This window comes from Henckelia pumila, chromosome 4 (assembly GCF_033568475.1).
Source record: "Henckelia pumila isolate YLH828 chromosome 4, ASM3356847v2, whole genome shotgun sequence".
NCBI classification, from domain to species: Eukaryota; Viridiplantae; Streptophyta; class Magnoliopsida; order Lamiales; family Gesneriaceae; genus Henckelia; species Henckelia pumila.
In genome coordinates, this window is record NC_133123.1 from 47,027,069 (window position 1) to 47,043,588 (window position 16,520).

General features: G+C 28.5%; 1 protein-coding gene and 1 non-coding gene across 2 annotated transcripts; one reads left to right on the forward strand and one right to left on the reverse strand.

Moving 5' to 3' along the window:
• Positions 1-909: 909 nt before the first annotated feature.
• Positions 910-1,020, reverse strand: LOC140869998 (small nucleolar RNA R71). The gene has a single exon (XR_012146984.1). It is a non-coding gene; the product is annotated as a small nucleolar RNA R71 (small nucleolar RNA).
• Positions 1,021-1,078: 58 nt separating this feature from the next.
• Positions 1,079-8,233, forward strand: LOC140860975 (uncharacterized). The gene is made up of 7 exons (XM_073263972.1): positions 1,079-1,255; positions 1,470-1,531; positions 1,741-1,865; positions 2,502-2,721; positions 4,455-4,623; positions 4,657-5,139; positions 8,225-8,233. Exons 1-7 carry the CDS (start codon positions 1,079-1,081, stop codon positions 8,231-8,233), a joined length of 1,245 nt encoding a protein of 414 aa, XP_073120073.1.
• Positions 8,234-16,520: the final 8,287 nt, after the last annotated feature.

Genomic DNA, 16,520 nt, shown 5'->3' on the forward strand with positions numbered 1-16,520 from the left:
TATGGGTACCATGTATTAAATATCGGTTAATCTGATATTAATATAGTGGGAACTATATTATATGATATACTTGTTTAAATATTTCATTGTTCTTTTATGTTTATTTTTATTTTAGTTTCTTTTATTTATTTTTATTTAGCAATCTTAATTAAACCAACAATGAACCTTTGAAACCTTGACAATTTTATAATTTGTGTATTTGAAGTTTTATAATAATATTTTCATCTATAATATATTATTGCTAAAATTAAACTTACAACATCCTCTCCGTGGATCGATCTCGTACTCACGAGTATATTACTTGCAGACAACCTACACTTGGGTGAATTACAATTTAAGTTGTAGCAAGTTTTTGGCGCCGTTGCCGGGGAGGTATAAATTAAGTTTAATTTTGTTATTATGTAAATAGTATGTTGTTTTTAATTGTATGATTGTTTGGAGTCGTAAACAAAGTGGTAGACTTGTTCGAGTAACTGAAAATATTTTAAACATGGACGATAATTCTAATAATCAAGATGATAATAATAATAATAATCATCATCAAGATTATGAACAACCAAGAACACTTATGCACCATATGAATCCAATAAGAACTAGTACACCATCTTGTTTAGTTTTTCCTCCTGATGCATCTAATTTCAATTTTAAGCCACAAGTCATTCAACTTTTACCAAATTTTCATGGCTTAGATTCTGAAAATCCATATTTGCATTTAAGAGAATTTGAGGAGGTTTGCAACACTTATAATGATCAAAATTGTAGCATGGATACTGTTCGATTAAAGATTTTCCCTTTTTCCTTAAAAGATAAAGCTAAAACATGGTTGAAAAATTTGAGATCAAGTTCAATAAGATCATGGGAAGAAATGCAACAACAATTTCTAAAAAAGTTTTTTCCTTCCCATAGAACAAACTCTTTTAAAAGACAAATTACAATTTTTTCTCAAAAACAAGGGGAAACATTTTATCAATGTTGGGATAGATATAAAGAGTTACTTAATACATGCCCACATCATGGTTTTGAAATATGGAGAATAATTTCTCACTTTTATGAAGGTTTAATACCTAAAGATAGGCAAATGATAGAATTCATGTGTAATGGAACTTTTGAAGATAAAAACCCAAATGAAGCTATGGAATATTTGGAGTCATTAGCAGAAAATGCTCAAAATTGGGATAATATAGGCTCAATTGAACCACCAAGTAAAACCAATAATTCAACAAATGGGGGTGGTATTTATCATCTTAAAGATGATGTAGATATTCAAGCTAAACTTGCATCTTTAGCAAGAAAAATCGAGTCATTAGAAATGAAAAAGAGTGATCAATTAAAAAGTGTTCAAGAAATTGTTTGTCATATATGTGACACACATGATCATCTTACAAAAAATTGTCCTACTTTGCCTTCATTTAAAGAATGTCTCCATGAACAAGCCAATTATGTTAACAATTTTAAAAAACCAACATTAGATCCTTTTTCACAAACATACAATCCTGGTTGGAGAAATCATCCCAATTTTAGTTGGAGGAACGATAATAATGCACAACCTTCACAACAACCTTTTCAAAATAACCAAAGTCATCAAGGTTATGCTCCTTATATCCCACCTCCAAGAAAACATTTTGAAGATGAAATTCATGCATACATTCAAAAGCAAGAGTCTATCAATATTCAAAACATTCAATCTATGAATGATTTGAAAGAAACTCTTGCAAAATTTGCATCTGCACTTAATATTCATGAAAAAGGAAAATTTCCATCTCAACCACAACCTAATCCTAAAAATCAAAATCAAGAAAAAATTGATCAAGTAAAATCTGTTATTACTCTTAGAAGTGGTAAAATAGTTAATGATCCATATAGTGATGAAAACAAAGATCAGTCAAACTCAAAGAGTAAGGATGAAAATCTTGATACTTTCGAGAAAGATGATACTTTGAGTCCTAAGATTAAGAAAGTTGATGATAAATTATCTGAAATAATATGTGAGTCAAATAAAAATGTTCCTTTCCCTCATGCATTAGTTAATAATAAAAAACAAAAAAATTATTCTGATATTTATGAAGTTTTTAAACAAGTGAAAATAAATATTCCATTATTAGATGCTATTAAACAAGTGCCTTCTTATGCAAAGTTTTTAAAAGATTTATGTACTGTAAAAAGACAATTGCATGTAAAGAAGAAAGCATTCTTAACGGAGCAAGTAAGCTCTATTATTCAAAATAATTCTACCTTGAAATATAAAGATCCCGGTTGTCCAACAATTTCATGTATTATTGGAAAAAATAAAATTAAAAAAGCTTTGTTAGATTTGGGAGCAAGTGTGAATTTAATTCCTTATTCAGTTTATGAAAAGCTTAAGTTGGGAGATTTAAAACCTACATCTGTCACTCTTTTACTAGCCGATAGGTCAATCAAAATACCTAGAGGTATCGTAGAAGATGTGTTAGTTCAAGTCGATAAATTCATATATCCTGTGGATTTTATTGTCTTGGATACACAACCAATAGAAGTACATAACGAAATTCCAGTAATATTGGGACGTCCATTTCTAGCAACTTCAAATGCTTTAATTAATTGTCGAAATGGAATAATGAAATTGTCTTTTGGAAATATGACTTTAGAACTTAATGTGTTCAATTTATGTAAACAACCAAGTATTAATGAAGATGAAGATGATAATGCAATAGAAACAATTGTGGAAGAAAATATACACCAAGAAAACTTAAATCAACAATCTGAAGTTTGTTTAATGGAAAGTTTTGATTCAAAAAATGTTTTTAAATCAAAGTTATTTGAAGAAATTAATGAACTTGAAGAAGTAAAAGAAAATGATCATCCAAAACTTGAATTAAAACCCTTGCCAATAGAACTAAAATATGCTTTTCTTGGTGAAAATCAAACATATCCTATTGTAATATCTTCTACCCTCTTACCAAAACAAGAAGAAGATGTAATAACACTACTTAAAAAACACAAAAATGCAATTGGATGGACTTTGCAAGATATAAAAGGTATAAATCCTTTAATCTGCACACATAGAATTCACTTGGAAGAAAATGCTAAAACATATCAACAACCACAAAGAAGATTAAATCCACACATGAAAGAAGTTGTTAAAAATGAAGTTTTAAAACTATTAGATGCCGGAATTATTTATCCAATCTCGGATAGTAAATGGGTAAGTCCAACACAAGTAGTACCAAAAAAATCAGGCATCACTGTTATAAAAAATGAAAAGGGAGAATTATTACAAGCTAGGATTCCATCTAGTTGGCGTATGTGCATTGATTATAGAAAATTAAATGATGCAACTAGAAAAGATCACTTTCCGTTACCATTTTTAGATCAAATTTTAGAGAAAGTGGCAGGTAATCCTTATTATTTTTTTCTTGATGGGTATTCGGGGTATTATCAAATACCAATATCATTAGAAGATCAAGAAAAAACTACTTTCACTTGTCCGTTCGGAACTTTTGCTTTTAAAAGAATGCCATTTGGTTTATGTAATGCCCCGGCTACTTTTCAAAGATGCATGCTAAGTATTTTTAGTGACATGATTGAAGAATTTGTGGAAGTTTTTATGGATGATATAACTGTATTTGGAAACTCATTTGAAAACTGTCTTAAAAATTTGGAAGAAGTTTTAAAAAGATGTGAAGAAAAAAATCTTGTTTTAAATTGGGAAAAATGTCACTACATGGTTAAATCCGGAATTGTGTTAGGGCATGTCATATCTGAAAAAGGAATTGAAGTTGATAAAGCTAAGGTTGATGTTATTGCTAATCTACCATCACCAAACACGATCAAAGAAATTCGATCATTTTTGGGTCATGCGGGATTTTATAGAAGATTTATAAAAAATTTTAGCATAATATCGAAACCAATTTCAAATCTTTTAACAAAAGATGCACAATTTGAATGGACTCAAGAATGTGAAACTGCTTTTAAAAAAATAATTAATCTTTTAACTACATTACCTATTTTACAACCTCCTGATTGGTCTTTACCATTTGAATTAATGTGTGATGCAAGTGATTATGCTGTAGGAGCCGTGTTAGGACAAAGAAAAGAAGGTAAACCTTATGTGATCTATTATGCAAGTAGAACCTTAAATAGTGCTCAAATCAATTATTCAACAACTGAAAAAGAATTACTTTCAGTAGTGTTTGCATTAGATAAATTTCGATCCTATTTAATTGGTTCTCTACTATTGTTTACACTGATCATTCTGCCATAAAATATTTATCAAATAAACAAGATGCTAAGCCGAGATTAATAAGATGGATTTTGTTGTTACAAGAATTTGATCTTGTAATAAAAGATAAAAAAGGAAAAGAAAATGTAGTAGCCGATCATTTATCAAGAATAATTTCTGAATCATCTCAAAATGAAATACCAATAAATGAAAATTTTCCGGATGATCAACTATTTTATGCTACTACTATGCCTTGGTTTGCTAATATTGTAAATTTTCTTGTGACAAATAAAATGCCTTCTCATTGGAGTTCACAAGATAAAAATAAATTCTTGAAAGAGGTCAAAAAATTTTATTGGGATGATCCTTATTTGTTTAAGTATTGTCCTGATCAAATTTTTCGACGATGCATACCCGACAATGAGGTAAGTAGTGTCATTAAATTTTGTCATTCTGAGGCATGTGGAGGTCATTTTTCGTCAAAGAAAACAGCTGCAAAAATCTTTCAATGTGGATTTTATTGGCCTTCTTTATTCAAAGATACACATTCATTTTGCAAATCTTGTGAAAATTGTCAGAAAATGGGTTCAATTTCAAAACGAAACATGATGCCTTTAAATCCAATCATGATTATTGAAATATTTGACAGTTGGGGAATAGATTTTATGGGTCCATTTCCATTATCTTTTGGATTCACTTATATTTTAGTAGCTGTCGATTATGTTTCAAAATGGATTGAAGCAATTGCATGTAGAACTAATGATCATAAAGTTGTGATAAAATTTTTGAAAGAAAATATTTTTAGTCGATTTGGAATACCTAGAGCTATAATAAGTGATGGGGGAAGTCATTTTATAAATAAATCATTTTCTTCGTTGTTAAGAAAATATGGTATTACACATAAAGTCTCTACTCCATATCACCCTCAAACGAATGGTCAGGTTGAACTTGCAAATAAAGAAATAAAACAAATTTTGGAAAAAACAGTCAATCCAAATCAAAAAGATTGGTCTTTAAGATTAAGTGATGCATTATGGGTATATAGAACTGCATTTAAAACATCAATGGGGATGTCACCATACAGATTAGTTTTTGGAAAGCATTGTCATTTACCTGTTGAAATTGAACATAAAGCTTATTGGGCAATTAAAGCGTTTAATACTAATTTAGATGATGCATCTAAATCAAGAAAATTACAATTAAATGAACTAGAAGAATTAAGAAATGATGCATATGAAAATGCAAAGATTTATAAAGATAAAACAAAAGCATTTCATGATAAAAATATTATGAGAAAATCTTTTGAAATCGGACAAAAAGTTTTACTTTATAATTCTCGCTTGCATTTGTTTCCAGGAAAACTTAGATCGCGATGGTCTGGACCATTTATTGTTAAATTTGTCTATCCTAATGGTGCTGTTGATGTTGAAAATCCTAAAAATAATAATGTATTTAAAGTTAATGGGCAAAGACTTAAACCGTTTATAGAAAATGAAGTTCTTAATGAAGAGTTTATGCCTTTATATGATCCAACTTAATTGTTACTTATATTTTTATTTTATTTTTGCAGAAATTAGGACACTTCCCGGTTAAGTGGCGGATAACGGTACTCCGTGGCTCTTACAGTCGGTTAAATTGGTTTCCCACAATAACTGATCAAAAAAAAATATATTTCTTTATTTTCAAAATGGAAGAAGCTATCAAAGAACATGGAAAATATATTTGTTCTTCTGTTTCTAAAAAAGTTCGAAGAATGATTTATGAATGCAGACGTGAAAGATTGAGAATGCTTATGCAAAAAGGAATTCCGGAGGATATTCGTCTTATAATTGAAGCCAAGGTTCGAATAGGTGGCGAAGTTCCAAAATTCTTATATGTTCGAAATATGTCCGGACTAGGAAAAAGCACCTATGCGAAGAAAAGGAGGGCAAAAGGGTTAGATGTTTGTCATAAATGTGCCAGATGGACTTGTAACAAACGATGCAGATCTTTGGGATGTGTTTCCACAAATAGAGAAGATAAAATTGATTCCATTAAGAATGGGCTGAGTAAAGAGTCATTGGATGATATCTCATTGACTCTTGAGACGCATTTTAGTGGAGATGTACAAGGTCAACTTCTCCGTTTATGGAAACTATTCCAAGCGCAGCGTCATGGTAATGGTCTTGGGAATTTGACTAAAAAAGACCCTATTTGCCAATTTATAAGAAAATTGGATGGTAAGCCAACCCTCGACTCATAAATATTGAAGGAACACTGTGAGCCACAATCACATCACTGTTTATACGCATGCATGTTATTATTATATATATATTTTTTTTTACTATTTTTATCATTTTGTTCACATCTGTATTCCTATTTTTGTCTTATTCCTTGTTTTCCTTATAAAATCACTCAACTCTCTCTATATTTTTTAAAAGAAAAGAGAAAAAACATAACAGGATCTTCTTCACAAAAATTGAAAAATATTTGTGTCTTTTGTGGTTCTAATACTGGAAAGAATGAAATATTTGTTGATGCAGCAATTAATCTTGGAAAAAAGTTAGCAGAGAAAAAAATTCACTTGGTTTACGGAGGAGGCAATATTGGGTTAATGGGATCTATTTCAACAGCAGCTCATCTTGGAGGTAGTCAGGTTTTGGGTATTATTCCTACAGCTTTAGCTGAAGGAAATATTACAGGTGTTACGGTTGGGGAAGAGTTGAAAGTTTCATCAATGTACGAGAGAATAACTAAAATGATAGAAAATTCTGATGCTTTTATTGCCTTACCTGGTGGTTTTGGTACTTTAGAAGAAATTTTTCATGTTGTTTCTTGGGCACAACTTAATATCCATAATAAACCTGTTGGCTTGTTGAATATCAATAACTATTATGATGGTTTGTTGACTTTTCTCGATGTAGCCGTGGAACAAAATTTTATTTCAGAAAATTCACGAAGGATGCTCATCTCTGCTTCGAATGAAGACCAATTAATTGATGATCTTCAAGCTTTTGTTCATCAACCTGATTCAGCTATAACAAAGATCAATTGGTCTCAACCAACCAGTAAGAAAAGAAAACTGGATCATTGATTCAACATGTCATGAAATAGTTTGTGTTTGTTCCTCATCTTCAATAATTTCAGGTGATATCTCTTTCATCATGTACTCTTTATTTTTCTTAAAAAAAAAAAAATTAAAAACAATGTCATATTCAGGTTTGGGGGAGGGTTTATCTCTAAAAAAAAAAAAAATATTTAAAATTTAAAAAAAATATATTTCTATAATAATATTATTTTTCTTTTTCAATGGCAGAGTAAGGAGTCAAAAACTCCTGACACGCATTAGTTTTTATTTATCATCTTATCACAATAGATTAGATTTTAATATTCCGTATATATTTAAATTGCAAACTACTAAGAAAATGAAGTCTTTTTGTATAGATGTTTATTTATTCTTCTTTTTATCAATTTAATAAAAAAATATATAATTGATGGGATATAAATTATAAATAATATATAATTGTGTGTTTTCAAATACATATTTTCTAAAACTTTTATGAGTATATAATTAAAGTGATATTGATTGAATAAATAATAACATGTATAATTGAGGGAATTAATTTGTAAAAGTGCAATAGTTACTCACATAAATTTTGTGAGTGAGGGGTAAGAATTGAGAAAACAACTTATAAGCTTTTATTGATTATTAAGAAATGGTTGATTACTAGATTTAACCCATTTTGAAAAAAAGAAAAAAGAAAAAAAAAAGAAAAAAAAAGAGAAAAATGAAAATTGGCTGCAAAGTTGTTTGAAGTTTGATTGTAAAGATGTAGAGTATTAATATCTCTACTATAATTATTAATGTAATAGATTTACCTCATAAAAAAATAAAAAAATAAATAAACTTTGAAAAAAAAAATGTTACATTTTCAAAGTTTATTAGAGGTATTTGATTATGTAAAAACAATTTTGCAGCCAAGCAAAAAAACAAAAAAAAAATGGGTTTATTCTTTGTAAATCATCCTATCTTATTTTCAATATTAGGTTATTTGATTGTCTGCTTTACTGGCCATTTTCAAATAGTGTATAATTTTCTTCCAACTCCATGAGTGAAAAACAGCTATATATAAAATACTTTAACCCGAGAGAATATGAAGTTGAGACTTTTACATTAATATTCCTGATGATATACATGTTATGAAAATGATTTCTATTATCCTTTTAATTATATTATTCTCAAAGTTTTTAGAAAATATTTAAGTAAAAAAAAAAATTATATATATTTAATATTTTGATATTGTGTGAAATATATGTATAGCCCATCCAATTACATATTAATATATTGGTTGATAATGAGATTTATAAATAAAAATATGATCTCCTCATAAGTGTGTTTTTAAAATTTCAAAGTTTGCAAATTTGAATATATATATTAAGGAATAAAAATCTAACTTGTGATTTTATGATATTTTATTACTAAGGGACTAGTAATTAGCCGGTTTGGGGGTGTGATGAAACTTAAAATTTGTAATTATTTATATGTTAAAAAGTGTGTTTTAAAATTTAAGTTTAATTAAAATTATGAAGTTGTATTATTTTAGTGTTATGTGTTTATATTTAAATGTTTTACTAAAATGTTGTATTTTACGGTTTGCGCAGGTTTGGTAAAAATAAAATTACTCAAGCTACAGTGGTCATAATGGAGTAATCTCAAAACCTGTAGAATCACAAAAGAGGCATCTTCAACTTTGTAGAAGACAAGAAATTCCAAAAACTTCATTAAGATGATCAAAATAATAAAACATCAAAATGGAGATAGATTTACTTTTGCTATGACCAGCTTGGAGTAAGAATATCATAAGTATTTCATATTTTATCCAAAAGGGGTGAATGAGTTGTCCAAACACATCTACACAAAATATCCTACGTGTTCTATGTTGAAAAGAAAGGCTGAATCGGTGGTCTAAGGCATCAAACATGCCAATTAAAGTTGGGTCATGGTATTGACATTCAAGGAGACAAGCACCCACCAACTTTACTATTTCACATTTAATGAGCCTTGGACTCTTGCTCTCATTTGGCCTATAAATAGATGTGTTGTATAAGCTTTGTAGTGTGCAAGAGTGTAGAGAATTCTTCATTTGTAAAATAAATATTGTGTGTGTGAGAATAAAAGTTTGAGTGTGCAAGTTTCTCAAGTTCAAGTATGAAATTTCTTTTATCTTTATTCTTGAGTTTCATGTTCATGGAAAGCTAAATCTTTTTATGTCAAGGTGAAAAGGTTTCATTGTTGGTCAAGTAAGATTGTCTATATTTTGTATATTCTTTTCTTTTCTATTTTTATTTTTACTAATTGATCTTTATTTGTAGGTATAATTTTGGATGATTTGTTGTTATCTATTTACATCAAATGCTTGGTACCTTGAATGTGGTTACCTTGATTTGTTGTCAAATATGATACAATAATTACTACAATAATTATATACTATAAATATATGTATCTATTTATAATAAAGTCATATATATTATTTAGACGATAGCGTGACACTGTCGGTTGTTCTAAATAATATATTGTGATTTGAACTAACATTTACTTTATCGCATCTAACTTTTACTTTATCGCAACTAACATTTACTTTTCCGCAACTAACATTTACTTTTCCGCAACTAACATTTACTTTCTCGCATCTAACTTTTACTTTTCCGCAACTAACATTTACTTTATCGCATCTAACATAAAGTCATATATTTTATTTAGACGATAGCGTGGCTCTGCCGGTTGTTCTAAATAAAATATTGTGATTTGATCTAACATTTACTTTTATGTCAATTTATATTTATGCATTTATATATATATTATGGGTACCATGTATTAAATATCGGTGGATATTAATATAGTGGGAACTATATTATATGATATACTTGTTTAAATATTTAATTGTTCTTTTTATGTTTATATTTATTCATCTATATATATTATGGGTACCATGTATTAAATATCGGTTAATCTGATATTAATATAGTGGGAACTATATTATATGATATACTTGTTTAAATATTTCATTGTTCTTTTATGTTTATTTTTATTTTAGTTTCTTTTATTTATTTTTATTTAGCAATCTTAATTAAACCAACAATGAACCTTTGAAACCTTGACAATTTTATAATTTGTGTATTTGAAGTTTTATAATAATATTTTCATCTATAATATATTATTGCTAAAATTAAACTTACAACATCCTCTCCGTGGATCGATCTCGTACTCACGAGTATATTACTTGCAGACAACCTACACTTGGGTGAATTACAATTTAAGTTGTAGCAGTTTCAAGTTGAGGTTCTTGAGTCAATAGTCTCCTATTAAACTCTGAAACATATCATCAAAACATGCATATCAAACCTCATTCTATTCAATCATTTCAGAATTGAATCAAAATCATCAATATAGATTCAATCAACATCATTTCAAACTTCAACTTCTTCTTATTCGATATAACTCGGAGTCTTGAATCGTTAGCCTTCGAAACTCAACTGAAATCAAGAAATAAAAATGTCATAACATTCATAACATCTAAACAACTATCTCAACTCAGTTATAGGCTATCAAAACGATGTCAGAACATCAACCGGTGTTGTAGCGATTGAAAATCGGGAACCGACTCGGTATCGAATTCATTTCTAATCAACTCAATCATTCGTATCACTTATATCAGCTGAATTCATCATATCAGCAGCTATAATCACATGTTAATAAGTCAAAAATATGCTGAAACCATGACAAGTTCGTTTCTTAATTCATTTCCAATTCGACTGCGATATCGAACAACATACGAACTCAAAAACACAACATAGTTTCATAATCTGATCTTTGCCATATTTCGTTCTTCAAAACATGCCGAGGACACAAAATACTTACATAAAATAGAATTCCTTGTCGCAAGGATTCCAGAATATCTTTCGAAATTGAAATCGGACGAGCGGATCAAAAGTTACGGCGATTTGAAACTCAAAACGAAAAAAAATAAGAAGGTTCGGCTTCCTCTGTTTATTTCTTCACTTTTCTGAATTGTATACAACATAAGCACGTGTACATGCTGATAATCTGATTAAAAATCAGATATGTATAGCTTAATTGCAATTTAGTCTCTCAAGTCTTCATAAATTGCAATTCTGTCCTCGGCCTTCTTTTTAATTCAATTTCAATCCAAAATAATTTAAGAATATTAGAATTAAAATCGAAACCCTAAATATTCACAAATTAAATATACTCGGATTAAAATTAAATAAATTCAGATTAAATAAATAATCCCGACCTTTTGCACTTTAGCCCTCGAATCTTCGATATTTTCAAATCAACCCCTGGTCGGGTTTCATCTTCAAAATACATCTTCTTTAATTCCCAAAACATGAAATTTAATCTTAAATCCCATAAATATTCAAATCGAATATTTATTCTTTTAATTTAAGAATTCTCGGAATTTAATTCTCAAAATCCGTAAATTCTCAAATTAAATATTTTCGGCTTGGAAATTAAATCTATCATTTCCATAAATGCTCAAATCAATATTAGCCCATAATATGGAATTTAATTCTCAAATCTCATAATTAATAATTCAATATTTTCGGGCCTTACAATTCCTCCCCTCTAAGAAATGATTTCGTCCTCGAAATCGTATTCATCCAGAATATCAAATCTAATAGACTGAATGATTATCTGAAATGATTCTCACTTCAATCATCCACTCTGCATTTCGTATCTCACTTCATCTTTCAATCTCTTATCAAATTATTACTTCGAATCTGCTTCTATTCTCTTGTATTCGGTATTTATTCAGTTGTACTTTAAGTCATTGAAACGACTATGTTCTGAGCTGTTTCTTTCTTCAATCAAGGATTTGTCGACTAATTGACTTAACTCAAAATTTTTTCGACATCTATCTCAAATAATTAAATTACATCGGAAGAATCTTCTGATACTTCCTTCTCTTATTCTCATGGAACAAATCAGATCCATCATATCAAACTCAAAAGATTGAATCGTTCAATCGAATCATCAATTCCATCTGATATCTCAGTCAGTGATATTCAACTTCAGTAACGACTTGTTTCTTTCTCGATATCATTCTATGCTCTGCATAGAAGATATATCAAGTCTACACTGTTATTCTATTCATCGCTTCAAAATCAGTATTCACATTCATATTCTGAATATGTATCTCAACTTCGTTCTTTCTCAATTCTGAATCGAATGATGTTCAGGAATAACTTTTACGCTTAACAAGTCAGTTTTAGTTTCAAAAGTTATATCTATCATTCAATTACTAATTCTGGTTCATCTTCTCTGCTTTCATTCCATACAGATTCATCTTCAACATATTTGTGTCTCTCAAATAAAATCTGATCTAATATCAACAAATCATGTCTGATCTGATGTCATATACTTCAGTAGTATCATTTCAACACAAAGAAATCGGATTTCTTTTCATCATATCATCATAACATTATCTCAAAATCGATTCATTAGCTATTACAGGAATTATAATCATCAAGTGGCAACACATCAAATCAAGTAATACCGAATCAGGTATTAACGTTCTGAGAATGTTCTCAACATCTGGAAAATCAACTCAGATAATCCATCAATCGAAAAAAATGGTATAATGCAATCACATATAACCAACTCTCATAACATCAATCAATCAATCGATACCACATTCTATTGAATAAATCTAAAGTCTTAATCCTGACAATAGATTTTTATCATTCCTGTAATTTCATCATATCTCTTTCTTCTTCACAGATCTGAATCGATAGCTGTTATTCACATCTCATACAGTGTATTCTACAAATCTGATTAGTCTATTCGGATTATTTCGTAATCAGATTATGCTGTATTCACAGTTTTCAACGTATTCAGAACTGTTGATAATCGGTATCATATCACATAAAATTTCATTCTCGAAATTCAATTCATCTTCTCTGATTATTCTTCCAATTCAAGGATAACATATTGTACCTTTACCTCAAAAAGTACTCAAAGTCTTTGGATCATCTGTATTACAATTAAATAGGAAACCCAATGTTTCAATCTGAAACATTATTTTTTGGCTTACTATTCATTTTGCAACGAATCTAGTCACAATTCAATGAGTTGATCATACAGACAAATTGTCGTATCCAGTAATTTCAATCAATCTGTTCATAACTACCACCTGTTTACTTCACATAAACTGTTTCATCTTGGTAGTTTCGCAAAAAATTCTTTCAAATCACAATCTCGTAACAATTCTGGAGTTTCTAAACTATCACTGAACTCATCTAGTCAATGATTTTCAAATTCATCGAAAACTCTCTGTATGTTTAACTTCAAAAACGCACTAATTCTGTTACTTCTATTTGCTTTATCGTCTGATAAAACAATTATCGGATGAATATTAAATTCATTGTTGTGCAATTCTTCAAATTCTGATATCTCTTTTCGGAAATATCAGGCACAATCAAATAATCAATCATAATAGAATTCATTCATTCTGATCTGAGGCTTCAATTCATATCTCTATATGGCATTCTAAACTGAATTCTCATCGCTTTAGTTTACTTTCTGTGTTTCTTTCATCTTCTGAACAATTTTGGCATACTTTCAATCGCAAATCATTCCGATTGGTCATATATTCATCTGAATATTCAAACCAAAATACACAAAATCTGAAATCAATTGATAGAATGCCTGTTACATTCTTCATTTCTATTTCTCAATTGAATTCTAATAACTTGATCTCATCTCAATGTGCTTTAATCCTTCAAAATCAATTCTCACTTAATTTGGATTACAGCAATTCTGATTGTTTTAGTATCTATTTCGATACTCAAGCACATAAATTCAAAAGATCAATCAATCACGCATTCATCTCTTCTCTTCGTTCTTTTTCAATGGCAGAGTAAGGAGTCAAAAACTCCTGACACGCATTAGTTTTTATTTATCATCTTATCACAATAGATTAGATTTTAATATTCCGTATATATTTAAATTGCAAACTACTAAGAAAATGAAGTCTTTTTGTATAGATGTTTATTTATTCTTCTTTTTATCAATTTAATAAAAAAATATATAATTGATGGGATATAAATTATAAATAATATATAATTGTGTGTTTTCAAATACATATTTTCTAAAACTTTTATGAGTATATAATTAAAGTGATATTGATTGAATAAATAATAACATATATAATTGAGGGAATTAATTTGTAAAAGTGCAATAGTTACTCACATAAATTTTGTGAGTGAGGGGTAAGAATTGAGAAAACAACTTATAAGCTTTTATTGATTATTAAGAAATGGTTGATTACTAGATTTAACCCATTTTGAAAAAAAGAAAAAAGAAAAAAAAAAGAAAAAAAAAGAGAAAAATGAAAATTGGCTGCAAAGTTGTTTGAAGTTTGATTGTAAAGATGTAGAGTATTAATATCTCTACTATAATTATTAATGTAATAGATTTACCTCATAAAAAAATAAAAAAATAAATAAACTTTGAAAAAAAAAATGTTACATTTTCAAAGTTTATTGGAGGTATTTGATTATGTAAAAACAATTTTGCAGCCAAGCAAAAAAACAAAAAAAAAATGGGTTTATTCTTTGTAAATCATCCTATCTTATTTTCAATATTAGGTTATTTGATTGTCTGCTTTACTGGCCATTTTCAAATAGTGTATAATTTTCTTCCAACTCCATGAGTGAAAAACAGCTATATATAAAATACTTTAACCCGAGAGAATATGGAGTTGAGACTTTTACATTAATATTCCTGATGATATACATGTTATAAAAATGATTTCTATTATCCTTTTAATTATATTATTCTCAAATTTTTTAGAAAATATTTAAGTAAAAAAAAAATTATATATATTTAATATTTTGATATTGTGTGAAATATATGTATAGCCCATCCAATTACATATTAATATATTGGTTGATAATGAGATTTATAAATAAACATATGATCTCCTCATAAGTGTGTTTTTAAAATTTCAAAGTTTGCAAATTTGAATATATATATTAAGGAATAAAAATCTAACTTGTGATTTTATGATATTTTATTACTAAGGGACTAGTAATTAGCCGGTTTGGGGGTGTGATGAAACTTAAAATTTGTAATTATTTATATGTTAAAAAGTGTGTTTTAAAATTTAAGTTTAATTAAAATTATGAAATTGTATTATTTTAGTGTTATGTGTTTATATTTAAATGTTTTACTAAAATGTTGTATTTTACGGTTTGCGCAGGTTTGGTAAAAATAAAATTACTCAAGCTACAGTGGTCATAATGGAGTAATCTCAAAACCTGTAGAATCACAAAAGAGGCATCTTCAACTTTGTAGAAGACAAGAAATTCCAAAAACTTCATTAAGATGATCAAAATAATAAAACATCAAAATGGAGATAGATTTACTTTTGCTATGACCAGCTTGGAGTAAAAATATCATAAGTATTTCATATTTTATCCAAAAGGGGTGAATGAGTTGTCCAAACACATCTACACAAAATATCCTACGTGTTCTATGTTGAAAAGAAAGGCTGAATCGGTGGTCTAAGGCATCAAACATGCCAATTAAAGTTGGGTCATGGTATTGACATTCAAGGAGACAAGCACCCACCAACTTTACTATTTCACATTTAATGAGCCTTGGACTCTTGCTCTCATTTGGCCTATAAATAGATGTGTTGTATAAGCTTTGTAGTGTGCAAGAGTGTAGAGAATTCTTCATTTGTAAAATAAATATTGTGTGTGTGAGAATAAAAGTTTGAGTGTGCAAGTTTCTCAAGTTCAAGTATGAAATTTCTTTTATCTTTATTCTTGAGTTTCATGTTCATGGAAAGCTAAATCTTTTTATGTCAAGGTGAAAAGGTTTCATTGTTGGTCAAGTAAGATTGTCTATATTTTGTATATTCTTTTCTTTTCTATTTTTATTTTTACTAATTGATCTTTATTTGTAGGTATAATTTTGGATGATTTGTTGTTATCTATTTACATCAAATGCTTGGTACCTTGAATGTGGTTACCTTGATTTGTTGTCAAATATGATACAATAATTACTACAATAATTATATACTATAAATATATGTATCTATTTATAATAAAGTCATATATTATTTAGACGATAGCGTGACACTGTCGGTTGTTCTAAATAATATATTGTGATTTGAACTAACATTTACTTTATCGCATCTAACTTTTACTTTATCGCAACTAACATTTACTTTTCCGCAACTAACATTTACTTTTCCGCAACTAACATTTACTTTCTCGCATCTAACTTTTACTTTTCCGCAACTAACATTTA

Excerpts from the sequence above, each read along its gene's own strand:
- LOC140860975 (XM_073263972.1), top strand. The coding sequence starts at position 1,079 with ATGATAGAATTCATGTGTAATGGAACTTTTGAAGATAAAAACCCAAAT. Across the intron at positions 1,256-1,469 it reads TTTATCATCTTAAAGATGAT|ATCCTTTTTCACAAACATAC; the intron begins GTAGATATTCAA and ends AACCAACATTAG. Across the intron at positions 2,722-4,454 it reads GAAGAAAATATACACCAAGA|GTTTGCTAATATTGTAAATT; the intron begins AAACTTAAATCA and ends TACTATGCCTTG.